At 55.9% G+C, this 15,334-nt stretch overlaps 1 protein-coding gene across 2 annotated transcripts in view; it reads right to left on the reverse strand.

Moving 5' to 3' along the window:
- Nucleotides 1-15,334, reverse strand: part of DSCAML1 (DS cell adhesion molecule like 1) — a 92,448-nt gene that overhangs the window by 8,740 nt on the left and 68,374 nt on the right. Inside the window, exons 8-21 of one of the 2 annotated variants that reach the window (XM_079326717.1) lie at nucleotides 14,825-15,097; nucleotides 11,533-11,811; nucleotides 11,247-11,366; nucleotides 10,946-11,122; nucleotides 5,787-5,986; nucleotides 5,411-5,507; nucleotides 5,170-5,298; nucleotides 4,615-4,782; nucleotides 4,407-4,477; nucleotides 3,331-3,571; nucleotides 2,318-2,464; nucleotides 2,088-2,243; nucleotides 1,425-1,564; nucleotides 136-289 (exon numbers count right to left, since the gene is read on the reverse strand). In XM_079326717.1, the coding sequence (XP_079182843.1) occupies nucleotides 136-289; nucleotides 1,425-1,564; nucleotides 2,088-2,243; nucleotides 2,318-2,464; nucleotides 3,331-3,571; nucleotides 4,407-4,477; nucleotides 4,615-4,782; nucleotides 5,170-5,298; nucleotides 5,411-5,507; nucleotides 5,787-5,986; nucleotides 10,946-11,122; nucleotides 11,247-11,366; nucleotides 11,533-11,811; nucleotides 14,825-15,097 (2,352 nt within the window). Of the gene's footprint in view, nucleotides 1-135; nucleotides 290-1,424; nucleotides 1,565-2,087; nucleotides 2,244-2,317; nucleotides 2,465-3,330; nucleotides 3,572-4,406; nucleotides 4,478-4,614; nucleotides 4,783-5,169; nucleotides 5,299-5,410; nucleotides 5,508-5,786; nucleotides 5,987-10,945; nucleotides 11,123-11,246; nucleotides 11,367-11,532; nucleotides 11,812-14,824; nucleotides 15,098-15,334 lie in introns of those variants that run through there. The other variant, XM_079326718.1, reaches the window with a different exon arrangement.

Consider the following 15,334-nt stretch of genomic DNA (forward strand, 5'->3'; position numbering starts at 1 on the left):
GGCAGGCCCGGTGCACAGCCCCCCCGAGGTGTAAGGAGAGCTGGGACCTCAGAGCTGCCCCTCCTCTGCCCGGGGGTCACTTCCATGGGGCAGGGCACAGCAGCGGAGGTGCCCCCAGGCTGGCACCCCCCGTACCTTTGCCCGCAGGCTCGATGGTCACCTTCTCACTGATGTTGCCGCGGCCGGCGGAGGTGACAGCGGCCACCCAGAGCAGGTACTGCTGGCCCCGGTTCAGGTGGGCAATGCGGTAGAAGAGCTGGTCTGGGCTGGTCTCGTACTCGCTGGGAGCCTGTGCAGGGGACACGGGAAGTTTCTGTGAGACCCTCACCCATCACCCTCAGCGCAGACCCCCAGCCCCTCCGATAAACCCCTCGGGTTTATCCCGAGCAGCAGCAGCTCCGCTCACACCGCTCAATGCCGGGCAGAGCCGGCTGGTGTCGTGATTCCTCCAGGGAGCCGGGCTGCAGCCCGAGAACAGATGGCTGCTCCAGCATCCCTGATCCAGGGAAAGGACGCTGCCCTGGCACCGCCGAGCTGCAGCAGGGCCAGCCTGCAACAGCCCCAGCCGGGCTGGTTCAACCCCTCTGCAGTCACAGGGACAGGCCAAGGGGTCCCCAAAACCCACATGGGGTCACTGCAACACCCACAGCAACTGCCCCAGCCCTGCGGTGGCCCTGCAGACAGGACAAGAACCGGGGCCAGTCCCCATCACAGCAGGCACAAAGTCACCCTGCCCCAAGCACGCCACGAGGGGAAGGACTGCCTGGCACAGCACTGGCTGTGCCACCGTGCCAGCACCGGGCAGGGATGGGGCTCCACGACCCCCGTGGCACAGGATGGGTGCATTTAAACATGACTTGGCAGGTACCCGTGCACTCACTGTCCTTGCAGGGACACGGATATGAGTGTACACCAAAGCAGACACACCTATATGAATATTGTACAGTATACATATTTTTTTTTTTTTACCCAAATGACAGTTTTGACAAGATGCCAAGAAAACAATATCGGATCCCAGCGGTTTTACCAGTTGCTTTGATGAAAAGATTATGTTGCCCTGGAAACCAGAGGCTCAGATAGTGAAATGAGTTTGAGAAGGAGCTTTTGATAAGCACTAGTCTGCAGACCTCCCATCAACCTCTCCCTCACCAAGGAGAGAAGGGGCCAGGTTGGATTTCTATTTCATTTTTGGTCAGCTGCTGGCATGTTTTCCCCTCTGGAGCAAGTGCTGAGGAGGGTAGATGCCAGAGGATGGGAACAGAGAGATGATGGGACCATTCCCTGGTGCACAGTGCCCATGGATGCCCTTGGACAATTCCGCAGTGCACCCCAAGAGGTCTTTGCTGCGGCTGCTGCCTGGCATCAGCTCTCCCTCCCGCTCCTGGCACACTGTGGTGATTCCCAGCCCCATTCCCATCACGTACCGGCTGCCCCGAGCCGGGGCTGGAGCAGAAGATGGTGTATTTCCGAATGATGCCGTTGGGCTTGGCTGGAGGCAGCCAGGACACCACCACGCTGCTGGCAGAGGACGGCACAGCCTTGATCCCAGCTGGGGGACCTGGAACTGAAGAGGGAGAGCATGGCAGAGCTGCTGCCAGGAGGTCTCCAAGGTCTCTGCCCAGCTGGGAGATGCGACTGCATCCTGCTGTGGGGCTGGCACCCCAACCACAGCCTGGGAAGCAGCTGCAATGGTTGTGTCACACACAGGCAGGGACAGGTCTGCCTGCAGGACACCTCTCCACGGGTGGCCCTGGCCCCCATGTGAGCAGAGGCAGGAGGGTTAATTGCAGCCTGAGCTCTGCTTTAGAAATCATGATTGGCTTTTAATGGCCATCTCCTTAATCTGTCAGCCATACCCTGCCCAGCTGCGCCTCCCTCCCAGCATCTGGCACTTCCTAGGAAAGGCCCAGGGATGCTCTACTAGCGAGCTAATGGCATTAAAGTAGGGCAGGCAGGGTGTAAATATTTAAATATCCGCACTTAAGGAAAAGGGAAAAAAGGGAAAGGGAAATGCCCTGCCCATGGCTGCACACGGGGGGTTTCCCCTGTGCCCTTCAGTCACTCGTGCTGGTGGCAGAGCCACTTACTGTCCTCCTTGGTCTGGATGTAGAGCACGCTGCTGCGGACGCCGTCACCCGCCTGGGTGTAGGCCAGCACCTGCACGCTGTAGTTGGTGAACTTCTCCATGCCCCGCAGCTCCACCCGCTCCCGCGTGGTCGTGATGTTCTGCATCTCGCCCCACTCTGCAGGAGACGTGGCCAGTCAGCCCCTGTGCCCCCCACAGCCCCCATGCCACCTGCTCCCCACGTGTGCTCACCTCCGTCCATGTAGAGGGACCAGAAGATGACCCGGTAGCCCTTGAGCACCCCGTTGAGGGTGCTGCGCGGGGGCTCCGACCACGAGATCACGGCCACATCCGAGGTGATGGAGATGGCACGCACGTTCTCGGGGGGCTGGCTGGGAACTGGGCAGGGAGGGATGAGGAGGACAATCAGCAGGAGGATGGAGATGCCAGGCTGAAGGAGCCACCCTGACCCTGCCCACACAGACCCTGCTGTGCTGCTGGAAGCCCTCAGCCCTGCCCAGCAGTGCTCTGCCTCCAACATGCACTTTTCCTTCTCCTGGGCCAGCCAGGTGGGTGTGAACCCTGTGCTGGTGGTGACAGGGAGGATGCTTCCCAGCGAGGGGAGAGTGGGAGAGTTGGCTGGATGAGAGGTAATTAGATCCCATTGCCCCGCAAGAGGTAACTCTAATTTTTATGAGCATTTAAATGATAATACATCACCGTAACGATCCTCTTTGAAAATGATTATTGTTTCATATTACTTAGGTGCAAAAATATAAGCACCATGTAATTAGGGACAGAGTATAATAAACTAATACAGATAGTCCGTTTGAACAAAATGAAGGTAATATAATTATGGAAAAGACACTATTGCTAAAACAGGGGCCCTTGAATACCCCAGGAGGAGTGCTAATGCAGCCAGGAAACGATTGCGGTTTGACAGGCTAACGAGAGCCTTAATTAAGTATGAAAAACTGCTGAGCAAACGCACTGCAAAACTTTTTCCTTATTGTTTTTAAAACGACTGAGACCATCAGCAGCCGTGTCCCAGATGGAAACCTGCCTGGCACTTGGGCAGCACTGAAATCTCCCTTGCACCCTTTATTTGTGCCACAAACCCTGTGCTGCGGGTGTCCCTGTGCTCCCAGTTCCCTCCCAGGGAGCTGAGAGGGCACACACAGACCTGTGTGGGACGGGGTGGGGGTGAGCTGAGGGTCCCTTGGGTGTGACCATGGTGCCAGGTTTGGTCCCTGGGCCATCCTTACCGTCCTCCAGCGTGGTGGCGTTGATCTCGCTGGACGAGGGCCCTGTGCCCGCGCGGTTGAACGCCTGCACCACCACCCCGTACTGTGCAAACTTCTTGAGGTTGTCCAGCGTGTAGACCTCGCTGTCCCCCGTGGCCTTCATCTCCACGATGCTGTACTGCCCGTTGCTGCCCGGGCTGTTCTCCCGGTAGCCAATCTGGTAGCCACGGATCACCCCGTTCTGCAGCTCCTTCTTTGGGGCCTGAGGGACAATGAGGGCAGGATGGAGCAGTGTCACAGGGGTGATTTCCCAAACACCACTCCTCAGTGGCTTTTCTCAAGGCTTTCAAGTTGTTTCCCTCCCCACTTTTCATTGAGTGGCAAAATAGTGATAAAAAAGGTCCAGTGTGTCCTCAGAGACACCAGAGAGGAAAGTGCTGCCTGGACCACACCAATCCCCAGCTGGAGCAGAGAAATCCCAAGTCTGGCAGCCTGAAAGGCCAGATTGAGATCAATCTTAACAATATTTCTCTGAAGCATTAAGAAATCAATAGGGTTGATTGCAAATTTATGTTACAATGCCAGGGCGATCCATCTTGCTGAAATACTCCTAAAACGAAGTGACTTATCTTTCAAGTGAATCTTACTTTTCATTAATCTGTTTTTCAGTGCTTAAGGGGAGGTGGGGGGAGAAGCTGGAACCCTAAATTTATTGACTTAGCAGTTCATTCCCAAGTCCTAACTTTACAATCAATTTTATTTTTCATTAGGCAGCTTTGGAAAAATAAATCCGATTCTAAGCTTTATTGATCTCTGCTCAAACACTTTGCAACCCAGCACCTCAGTTTTTACATATTTATCCTCTCTGCCCCATGGTCCCTCACGGATACCCTATGAGATAATGAGCTTGTTGTAAAACATGATTGATAAGAGCCCTGAGCACTAAGGTGAGCTGCTTGCACAGCCTCCAGGTTTTCTTTTTTCCTGGGCAGTTCTTCCTGATCCTTGTAACACTGAAGATATGCTGGGTCAGGACAAGCATTTGGCCAATCTCCCACTGCCAGAAAAAGCTCACACACCATCCCAGCCTCACTCACCTTCCAGGTGACCTGGATGCTCTGGGATGTGATCGGCTGCAAGGTGACATCCATCGGAGGGCCATCGGGAGCTGCCGAGACACAAACACAAAAAGCACATTGGGAAGGTTCATTGAGAAGGAAAACCTCTGGCTGTAGGAGAGCTCAGCCAGCTTCCCCCCAGGCTGCAGCCCCTGCCCACCACCCCCACCAGGACCCAGAGCAGCACCTGCTTCCTCGGTGCTGATGGTGAGCTCCTTGCTGGGCTCGCTGCGCCCGATCTTGTTGAAGGAGTACATGCGGATGCTGTACACCGAGGCGGGGTGCAGGTCCACGATGTTCGCCTGGTTGATGGTCGGGGAGATGTTGCGTGTAGACTGCTTAAAATCCCAGGAATCTGGAAGAGCAGAGGAGCCACGCAGAAAGGTAAGAGCCTGAATCCTGTCCAGGATCTGTAGTGCTGAGGGGGCCATGCTCAGGCAGGTGAGGTCTCCAGGCACCTCCAGCTTTTGCACCTCTGGAGAGGCGCTGCTTCTCTCTCTTGCTGTTGTGCGTTGGGGTTCAACTTCTTGCAAATATTGTCTCTTTTAATATTCCCTTTCAAATGCTCCCATCCAACAGAAATTACCATATTTCATTAATGCTGCTCTATCCTTTCTTCATCAAAGGAACTGGGATGCAGAATATTCCCTTGGAGGCACCAGTGGGGCAGTCCCACACCTGCCTGTGCAGGCCAGCCCCCAGCCCCACTGTGGCACGGGGAGGGGACATCACTGTCACCTACCTGACTTGTTCTTGTACTCGATATCGAAGCCGGTGATGATGCTGTTGCCGTCGAACCGCTGCGTCCATCGCAAATTCATACTCCGGGCTTTCACCTCACGGATCTCCAGCTCCGGCGGGTCAGGGGGCTCTTGGGGACATGCAGGCAGGTTGGGGACACAGGCAGAGAAGGTCCCCAGGAGCAGAGAGACCCTCTCAGCAAGGATGTGCACTGCAGGGTTTGCAGTGGGGGGATGGAGTACCTTGGACAGTGAGCTGGATCAAGCCTCTGTCCTCGCCGTAGGAGTTGATGGCGTGACAGGAGAAGAAGACGGAGTCCCCGCGGTCGGCAGGTTTCAGCTGCCAGTGTGCCAAGGAGAGGAGCCAATTCAGACTGAGCTACCCCCAGCACTGTGCCCTGCCTTTCCCTGCCATCCCTGCTCCCACCACAGCGCCACTCACAGGAGCTGCAATCCCTCCCATAATTAGGCACCCCACCCTTCTGGGCTTGGCTTTGCTGCTTGTGAGTGCCAGGTTCTGTGGCACCCACTGGGGACCACCACACCCTCCCTGCACCTTCCCTTTTTCTCTCCAACGCCCAACGAGACCCCAGGCAGGTGCAGGACCCGCTGCCCTCACCTTGAGTGTGGAGATGACCTCGTCTCCATTGTCCTTGGTGGTGATGGCGTAGCGCATGTTGCGGTCGGGGTCGATGACGGTGTCCCCCTTCTCCCAGCGGATGATGATGGGCCGCTCGCCCCGCGCCGTGCAGTTCAGCTCCTTGGTCTGGCCCTTGATGGCAATGGTGGTGTTGGGGTGGGAGGTGATCATGGCTGGGACTGCGGGGAGGCAAAGTGTTGTAGGGCAGGAAGAAATAGGAATGCCCTATAGATATGATTGCCTAGCAAAAGATGCTAAGGATATAGAAACTGTAGGTGAGGTTAAAACAAAGCAGTGTTCGCTTGAGTGGCTGGAGACCAGCAATGTGGATGCCTGAAGGTCTTCTTCCTTTGTTAAGATAATGCCAGTTGCTGCAAACATACCAAAGAGCCAGCAGAGATCCCCTCCTGGCATGACAGGAAGGGTCCAAGATGAGGTTTAGAGATAAGAAAGCAGTAAAACATGGTAATGTAGCAATTCCTATAGGTTGTATGTAAATGTTAGAGAATTTATATCTTGTACTAGATTGGTTTGTGAAAGAGTAGAATATCCAACATAGAAGGAGACTTAAGACTTTGTAAAAGGAGACCACGCTCTCTTGCTCTTACAGCTTTGGACACGCTCTCTCTCCCTTGCTCTTGTCCCTGCACCCCTCACCCTTGCTTTACCCCCTTTGTTATCTCACTCCTCTGGGCCTCTTTGAGCAGCATTTGGCAGCTTCCAGCTGAGCCCTTTTCACCCATGGCTGATGTAATAAACTGCAAACTTCAACACCAGAATATAGAGAACACCTGAGTTTGTCCTGACCACCGTCCACCACCTGCTCCTACAAAGTGTCACCTGTGGCCGCCCGGTCCCCAGAGCCCACGGACCCTCCGAGGACACGGCGCATGCGGCTCCCACCGAGAGGCCCCGCCGCCCGAAGCGGAACCGTCTCGCTGCATTATACAGCTCAGGATCATAAAATAATGAAGCAGATAAATTTTATAATGCATAGCATTACACCGGGGTAGACAATAAAACGTGAAAGACAAATAACCAAGTGCACACTATAATGAAGAGAAAGCCTCCAGTCTGAGACGTGCGGGTATGAATTATTGACTAAGGTTTTACACTCCCGAGGATGAGAGGAAGAATGTTTTCCATCACGGATTTGCATAATTCACTCGTATAAACCTGGGCAGAATACAGAGTGTGATTTCCCATCAGCAAGGCCGCCTTTGAATTGCAGATGCCAGAGATTACTTTTGTTTTTGCATAGCCACCCCAATATGCAAATGGGGCCAGTGGGGACACCCTGTGCTGTGGTCACCTCCTGGCTGGGGTGCAGAACCCAGAGGTGCTCGAGCAGTGGGTGCAGCACAGATGGGGATGGCTGATCCGTGCTGTGAGGATGCTGTACTGATCCCTGGCCTGGCTGTTCTCTGCTCCAAGAGCCAAGGCCTTTGTGCCACCCCAGTGCCACACAGTGGGCTGGCTGTGGCAGGCACCACACAGGAGGAACGGGCTGGGGGACCGAGGGCAGGCTGGGTAAGCAGAAAAAAATGTAATGCATAAACAAACAGCAGTGCTGAGTCCTGCAGTAATGTATGATAATGACAATCCGCAAAGGCAACACACACTGTTCTAATGGGACACAAGAGGCTCTAATGAGCTACGACTCCTCGGCTTTCTGTGGCAATGTAATTCAATTAACAGAGAAGGAAACCTTCCCTCCTGAGCTGCTGGAGTTTGTGGGGCGCAGGACAATGCAGTGCCCAGCCTGGTGCCAAATCCTGCCCCAAGGGGAGCACAGCACCCCTGAGCTGTCAGGGGATGGCAAAGAGCAGGGATGCTGTGGCACTGGGACACCAAGGGGACACCTGAGAAAAAGCAACCCAAGACTTCTAACTCTGCCCTGTCCCATCCCCAGCTGCCTGCCTGTGCTCTAACGCCTCTGCCTGCCTCCGCCCCGGGTCAGGGACACACTGGGACAGTCCCAGCCCCAGCATTCCATGTCCCATCGGGGTGAGGACAGAGCACAGGGACAGCAGGAGCTCTTGCTCTTGTCCCAAAGCAGGGCTGAGTGCACAGCAGAGCACAGCTGCATGACAGGCTCAGCACACAGTCCTGCCACGATGGCAGGCTTTTCCAGGCTCCTGCCCACTGTCCCCTGTTCCTGCCATCGAAAACACCGAGGGGCCACCCTGCTATTTGCCAAACTGAGGATGTGGTCCCTGCACTCAGCCCTTATTCTGCCCAGCTGGAGGATAGTGCAGCAGCACAGGGTGTGTGGCCTGGGGCCGAAGGGGCAGGACAGCCCCTCAGGGCTGCAGCAGCCTTGGCTACACCAGCCCCTTCCCAGAGAGCAGAGGCCCCAGGAGAGGAGCTCTGTTTCAGGCTCTGCTTCACTGAAATGCACTTATTGATGTTTGATTAAAAGCAGCTCCTTGGATGTAAACATATCAACTTCTCTCAATTGCCAGGGTCCCAAGGGAGCTGCACGTAGTCCAGAGCAGGAAAAGAGCACAACAAACCCCAAGAAAACCCCGAGCAGCTGTGAGGATAGCACAGATTGGGGCATTGGTGCCCAACACCTGTTCTGGAGCAGCTCTGCAGCTTTCAGAGAGACCACATTGCTTGGCACTGGCTGCAGGGACTTCCAAAGGTGGCAGGGGGCCGCTCCTGACCAGTCCATAATCCCTTCCTGGGTGCAGAAACATCGATAATGTGGCATCAGCCACAGCTCAAGCAGCACTCTGGGCAGACAGGATTCCTTCGAGGAAAGCTCACCTGAAACGCCTCCTGTACCCTCCATTCTGTGCCCACCAGGGCTCAGCCCACCCACCCAGCCTCTCCCTGTGCCCACGGCCTTGTTAACAAGGCCACAAGCAGAGGTGGTTTTGCTGTCTGGGCACAGATAAGGCTGGGAACAAAGGAAGCCGACAGCCACCAGCACGCTGCGGTCCCACAGCCGGCTGGGGCACGAGCGCTGGTGACAACTGAATGAGAACAGTGACAAGGGTGACAAGGGCTGTGCCTGCCTCCCTCACCCCCCTCTTTCTTGTTTGGAGCTGGCTCTGTGATGTTAATTTGATTGCACCCGTCTCAGCTTCCTTTCTTCGCTGATTAGCTTGAGTTTCACCTGAAGCATGAGATTAATTCAAATTGCATGGAAGCAATCAGTTATGCTCGTGCTATGTGGCAGCGAACTTCCAAAGGGGGCTGTGCCACGACCACAGAGACCCCTCTACCTGCCCCTGGCTGGACCCCTGGCGTGGAGGTGCTGGCAGGGAGCCCCCTCCCCAGTGCCCAGGGTGCTGCCGCTCCGGCACAGCCGGCAGGACCCTCGGGGACATGACTGTCCCCATGCCACACGCTCCCGACACCCGGGCAGGTGTGCAGCCATGTGCTAAATGCCATTTATCACGGGCTGCTGGGCCCCTCACCTGCGCCCAGCCCAGCCTGCTGTCCCCTCGGGCACAGGCTCAGATACTCCAGCACTCCTCACCTTCCACTCCACGCTGCAGCCCGCTGGACGCTGGAGTTCCTTCCCAAAGCAGGGAAGGACAGGCTGCTGTGCTGTGGGAGCCCAGGTGACCTGGCACCCAGGGACAGGAAAGCCTCAACCCCATGGGTAGCATTCCCCAAGCAAATCTGGTGGCTTTTCCCTGACAAAAGCAGCATCCAGCTGCTCCTGGCTCTGCCAAGTCCATGGAATTCAACCACACGCTGTCCAGTGTGCCACCAGTGTGTTACCTGCCTGTCCCTGCCCCCCTTTGCTGTGCTACCAGGGCAGGGCACGTGTGACACCAGCTGGCTGTGGCACTGCCCTCTGCCCTGCTGACCACCAGCACGCTTTGTTTGGGCTCTGATTAACTCTCATTTAACTCAGTCCTCAGTGGCCTGACTTTCAGGGAAAGCCAGTGCTGATCTCCCTTTAATTGGGCTGACATTTCACTAAACAAACAAAAACCCCAAAATGAAACAAAACAAAGAACCCATCTAATGCTTAATTGGCTGTGGCGCTTCGTCTACCTATTCATCCAAACCTTTTCAAAGGCAGCGAGGGCTCCAGGAGATGCAAAAGCACTCGCATAATAAGGTTATGTGCTATTCAAGTCAGCAAGCAACCTGTCCTGGGATGCAATTACAGGAGATAGCAGGGACACGGCACCAGTTCGGGCTCCCAGACTTCTCATGCTCACTCGGGATTAATCGCCTCGACTTTGTACCTGCACCTCATTGAAGTGCCTTGTTTGAAGTCGCTGGGTTTGATTCATCAGTTGGAGGGATAAATTAAACAGCTGACAGGGAGGGGAACAGGAACCTGGGAAGGCAGAAGCTGGGTGGGGAGGGGAGAAGCTCCTGAGAGAAACAGCTGCTGGTGTCAGGGAAGAAAGCACCAGGCTGGGGAGGGGAGAGGAGGCCAGGGCATGGTGGGGACCAGAGAAGGCTGCACGTCCCCTCTGCATCCTGGGTACACAATCAGGGGGTGGTGGCTCCCACAGCTTCACCAGCAGCCTCCATCCCCTCTGGCACAGCATGCTCACTGCCTCATTCCCAGCATGGTCAAGGCAAAGTTTAGTCTTGAGCCCAGTCCTGAGTCCAGCCCCTCCTGGAGACACTAGGAGTGAGGGTGATGGCTCTGGACCCCCTCCACCACCTCCTTCTGGAGGTCTGAATGCTCCCTGCAGCCATGAGCCCAGTAACTAACACGGAGCTGGCAATTATACATTCTGCTGATAGCAACAGGAGAGCAATCCAATAACACACACAGTTCAAACACGGTGTCTAACAACACTTCCCAGCCCATCCCTGTCAAAGCAGCCCAGCTATTTCCTTTCCTCCTGGATGATGTAGATTGATTGCCTGGTTTTATTAAAGACAAAGTGTGTTTAATAGCAAAAGGGAAGCGGGTCCCTGGAGGGGAGGAATCAATGCCCTCCCGTGCCCTGCATTGATCGTGGGGAGGAGTGGAGCTGAGGCTGGAGCACGGCTGCTGCAGCTGGAACAGAGGAGAAGGCAGCAGCAGAGCAGGCTCTGCTGGTGGCCCCAAATCCCACAGCCACCCTCACTGTGCCCAGCTCTGCTCCAAGGGTCGCTGCTGTGAGCAGGTCCCTGTGACAATGCCCCGTGGCACAGCCCTGGGCACTTACTCTTGACAGTGAGGAACATGGACTTGCTGATGTCTGTGCCCACGCCGTTGCTGGCCTGGCAGAGGTAGTAGCCGATGTCCTCCTCCAGCACGTGCCGGATGAGCAGGGAGCTGTTGGGCAGGATCTGGATGCGGCCTGTCAGGGGGATGGGGTGGTACTGCTGGGGGTTGCCACTTCCTAGGAGGGGACACAGAGACACAGAGTTCAGCTGAGGCAGAGCAGCTCTCGTGGGGTGGCTGTGCCAAGGGACTCTCCCGAGTCTGCTCAGACATCCCCACACACGGTCCTGACCCATCCCTACCTTTAGCGTGCTTCCACATGACTTTTGGAGGGGGGTACCCATCAACAGAGCAGTTCAGCACCCCGGCTTTTCCATAAATGCCATCTTGGTTGTTGGGTTGGACCACGAAACGAGGAGGCACTGAGGAGTTTGGGAGAAAGGACGGTCACTGCAGGAAAATCCCCACCAGACCCCTACAACTCCCCACTCCCTGTGGGGGCTCAGCCCTGCTCCTCACCCTCCCACATTCCCTCCCTCTCCCCAGGGCTGGGTGGGATGCAGGGGGCTGGGGCACCCCCAGGCTCACCCCGCACGATCAGCTGCCGCTCGCGGCTGACGGTGGCGGCGTCGTTGCTGGCGATGCACGTGTAGTTCCCGTTGTGCTTGAGGGAGACGCTGGAGATCTGCAGGGAGCTCATGAACTCCTTGCTCTCAATGGTGACCCCAGAGCCAGAGAGGATGACGTGCCCGTCCTTCCTCCAGGTGATGTGGATGGGCATGTCCCCGGAGGAGACCACGCAGGGGATGTAGAGGAGCTGTCCGATGGAGGCTGGTGGGAACTCGAAGGGCTGGATCAGTGGAGGGACTGCCAAGGGGAGAGGCAGAGAATGCTGGAGAGCCCATCCCAGGAAAGCCTTCCTTCAGTGGGGATGGGCTGCAGTGGGGCTTGGGGAAGATCCCGGCAGGAGAAGCAGGCCAGAAACTAAGATAGGCTTTGATTCCACCAGGAACAAGGCCAGGGGACAGCAGAAGGTGCCATCAAGCAGAGAACAGCAGGAAGATTTCTCCCACCTGTCAGGGCCACCCTGCTGAGAGTGGCATGAAGAAATGCTGACCCTGCACTGGGGAAAGCCCTGGCCACCCCCAGCACGTGCCACCCAAAATTCCACCTCAGCATTTATCCATTCCCAGAAAAGCCATTATTAGATGGATGCTTTTCTTAAAGGTGCTGGATTCAGAACCAGCCATTATCTTTCTGATAACTTAATTAGGCAACTGCAGCATCTCTGGCAATGTGGGAGGGGGAAGAAAACGGAGAGAGGGAGACAATTAGCTTAACAAGGCTCAGCACCTGGTAGATGAGATCCTCGTTCTGCAGTCTCCATAATTAAATTAGCAGCCTGCCAATTGTCCCTTTGGCAGTAGGGAGCTGCCCTCTCACGCAGGCACGGGGACAGTTCCCTGAACCCCCACGCACTCCCCTGGGCTCCCACCTCCACCCTGTGACCATCCCATCACTCTTGGCACTGCTGCCTGATGCTGCACGGCAAGCAGAGGCTGTGACTGTCCCCCAGGTGGGAGCCACTGCCATGGGCCAGGCAGGTACAGGCAGGGCAGGCAGGAACAGGCAGGGCAGGCAGGTACAGGCAGGGCTGGCCCATCCCTCTGCTGGCAACAGCAACGTGGCTCGAGCTGCCAGAGCCATGGAGCCAGTGCTGCCTGTTTTCCATAATTAATGAATAATTAATTGGGAATGCACTGCAGTCTATTGCAGAGCGGGGATGGGCGTGTGGATCCGCGCCTCTCCAAACGCCCCTCCTGCCGACAGACAAGCTCTCCCTGCTCCAGCTTCCCACAAACAGAGCTCACAACTCCCCTTCCCTTCCCACTGTGATTCTCCTTTCTCCAGAGCTCCCAGGGTCTCACTTGGCTGCAGCCTGGAGCACCCACGGTGCCAGCACAGAGCCCATCCCAGCAGCTCCAGCCCAGAGGAGTCCCTGTGAGCAGCCTCTGCCTTCCCAAGCATCATCCCACAGTGCCCCTGGCACTGTGTCAGCCCTCTGCTCCCCAAAAACACTGCAGCCACCTGAGCAGAGCTGTGTGGGAGCCCCAGGATGGCACCAACTCACATGGGATTAATTAAAACCTTCAAAGATGTCTGCAGGAGTAAGGAGCTGTCAAGGCACCTTGGAGGAGGTTGGATTTTGGATTGTGCTGCTGGGGAAGTGCAGGGAAGAGGCCTCAGCAGCTGCATCCTCAATCAGCAAAGAGTCAGGAGGTTTGAAATGGGGATCCTGGGCTCCCAGGCTAAGCAGCAGCAGCTACACTTGGGCAGGAGTTTCCCTCAGCAGGAGATGGGGATGATGCCTCATGAGCAGGGCTGGGGCTGCCTGCACATCCCAGTTCCTGGGGGACTGAGCAGTGCCAGAGGGAATTGTAAAGCTTTTACTGCTGTGAGATCAGAAGGACCTGCATAACTCACAGGTGCCATTTCATGTGGTCACCAGGCACTTGGGGCTGTAAAAGCTTTATGGTGCTCCACGCCACCCCGTGCTCCTTGTGCTACACAGTTATGTTTATTCACTCTCTGACTCTCTTCTAGGGCCTTTGCTATTCTTCTCCACAGACCTTTTATGCAAGGGCCAGAGGAAATGAGGAATTCAGCCAGTGGGGCTGGGTGTAAATCTCCAGCAGTGGAATGAAGATGTCTGGCCCGTGCTGCACCATGCTCCAGCCTGCTCACCTTCCTCAGCCCGTCACCAGCCACTAATCGTGGCAGTAAATCCACACTGGGAAGGCTTCAGCAGAAGATATACAAATCCTCACCTGAACTTCAGCATCCTGCACCCTCTGGGGGCACCTCCCAGCAAATCCCATTATTTAACTGCTCACAAGCACCCTGAGATGATCTTCCCACATCAGCCCTGTGTGTCCCAGCTGTCCCAAGACAAGACCAACATCTCTGCCCTCTTTCCAAGCCCTGGGGCTCCACATGGAGATAAGGATTCATGTGAGGTGAGGAAAGCAGGGCTGGCCAAACCCTGCAGACCCCAAGGGCAGGAAGACCTCCCCACACTGCCCTTAGGTTATCCACAGCCTCCTCTGCCCTTTGGAAGCCTTGGAGAAGAGCAGTAGCTAATCAAGTGGTAGCATCTCTAATCAGCTTGATGCGCTCTGTCGCTAACCTGATTCCTAATAAGAAAATGGTGGCTGGGAGGGGAGGGAGGGGGATCAGAGTAAATCCAGTGCACGAATCCCCCGCTGGGTGAGAGGCAGGATGACAATTGGCCGTCTCCGTCCCCAGCGCCGCCGTGTTTGTCTGAATGATTTACTGCAAACACCGAGCTGGCGACGGGCGGAGGCGACCCCACAACTCCTGAGGACGGGAGACTCGGGAGCTCCCAGCACAATCTCAGCCAGGCACTGGGAGGGAATGCATCCGGCTCAATTCATTAGGACTGATAGCTCCCTCAATGGGGCTGAATAATTGATGGCCTGGAGAAGCTTTTAAGATGTTCTGCGCGCTCAGAAGACCGAGAATATTATTTTTTTAAAAGCTAGCACACACAGAAAAACATCGGCGAAGGTGATCCAAGCAAAGGTTAGATGTTTTAATACGTTATGTTTACACCATAAATCCTTGCTCCATCACTTGTAAGGGGAAATGGATACATCGTGGCTCGGGGCAGCTGCTAGCGCAGGCAGGACCAGGTAGCCAAGCTAGCCCCCAAGGGCTGGTGACTACAGAGCATTGCCAACACCTGGACATGCAGCTCCCCACGTGGTGCTCCTCTGCCTCCATCCCACCACAGGGAGATCCCAAAAGCAACGTGGATGAGCTCTCCCTGCCTTGCAGAGCAACGTCCCCACCCTCTCACCTTTGACGGTGACGTGGACGCTCTGGCTGATGGAGAGCTGGGGCTGGATCAGCACGCTGCACAGGTACTCTCCTTCATCCATGCCCTTCTGCACATCCATCAGCTTCAGGGTGCCGTTCTCAAAGACCACTTGGCGGTGGTTATCGGGCAGCAGCAGAGAGTCCTTGTACCACTTGATGGAGTAATAGGGGTACCCGATGACCCTGCAGTTGATGAAAGTGTCCCTACCCGCGACCGCTGTAATGTTCTTCATGGCGCGGATGCTCGGGGGCCCTACATATTTGGGAGGAAGGAAGAGGCAGGCTAGGTTAATTCCGAAGGGCTGCTTGCTTGCGTGCAGATCTGCTGCTATTCCAGAGCGAGATTCACAGGCAGAGGAGGTGATCAGGACAGCCGGGAGCCAGCCTGGTTTGGGTGAGGAGGCGGCACGGGCTCCTCTCAGCTCGTGTGGGACAGCTCTCGGCTGCAGCCTCCAGCAACAGCGACTGTCCCTCACCTACCAACAGGGCT

The sequence above is a fragment of the Erithacus rubecula genome, assembly GCF_903797595.1.
Source record: "Erithacus rubecula genome assembly, chromosome: 25".
Lineage (NCBI taxonomy): Eukaryota > Metazoa > Chordata > Aves > Passeriformes > Muscicapidae > Erithacus > Erithacus rubecula.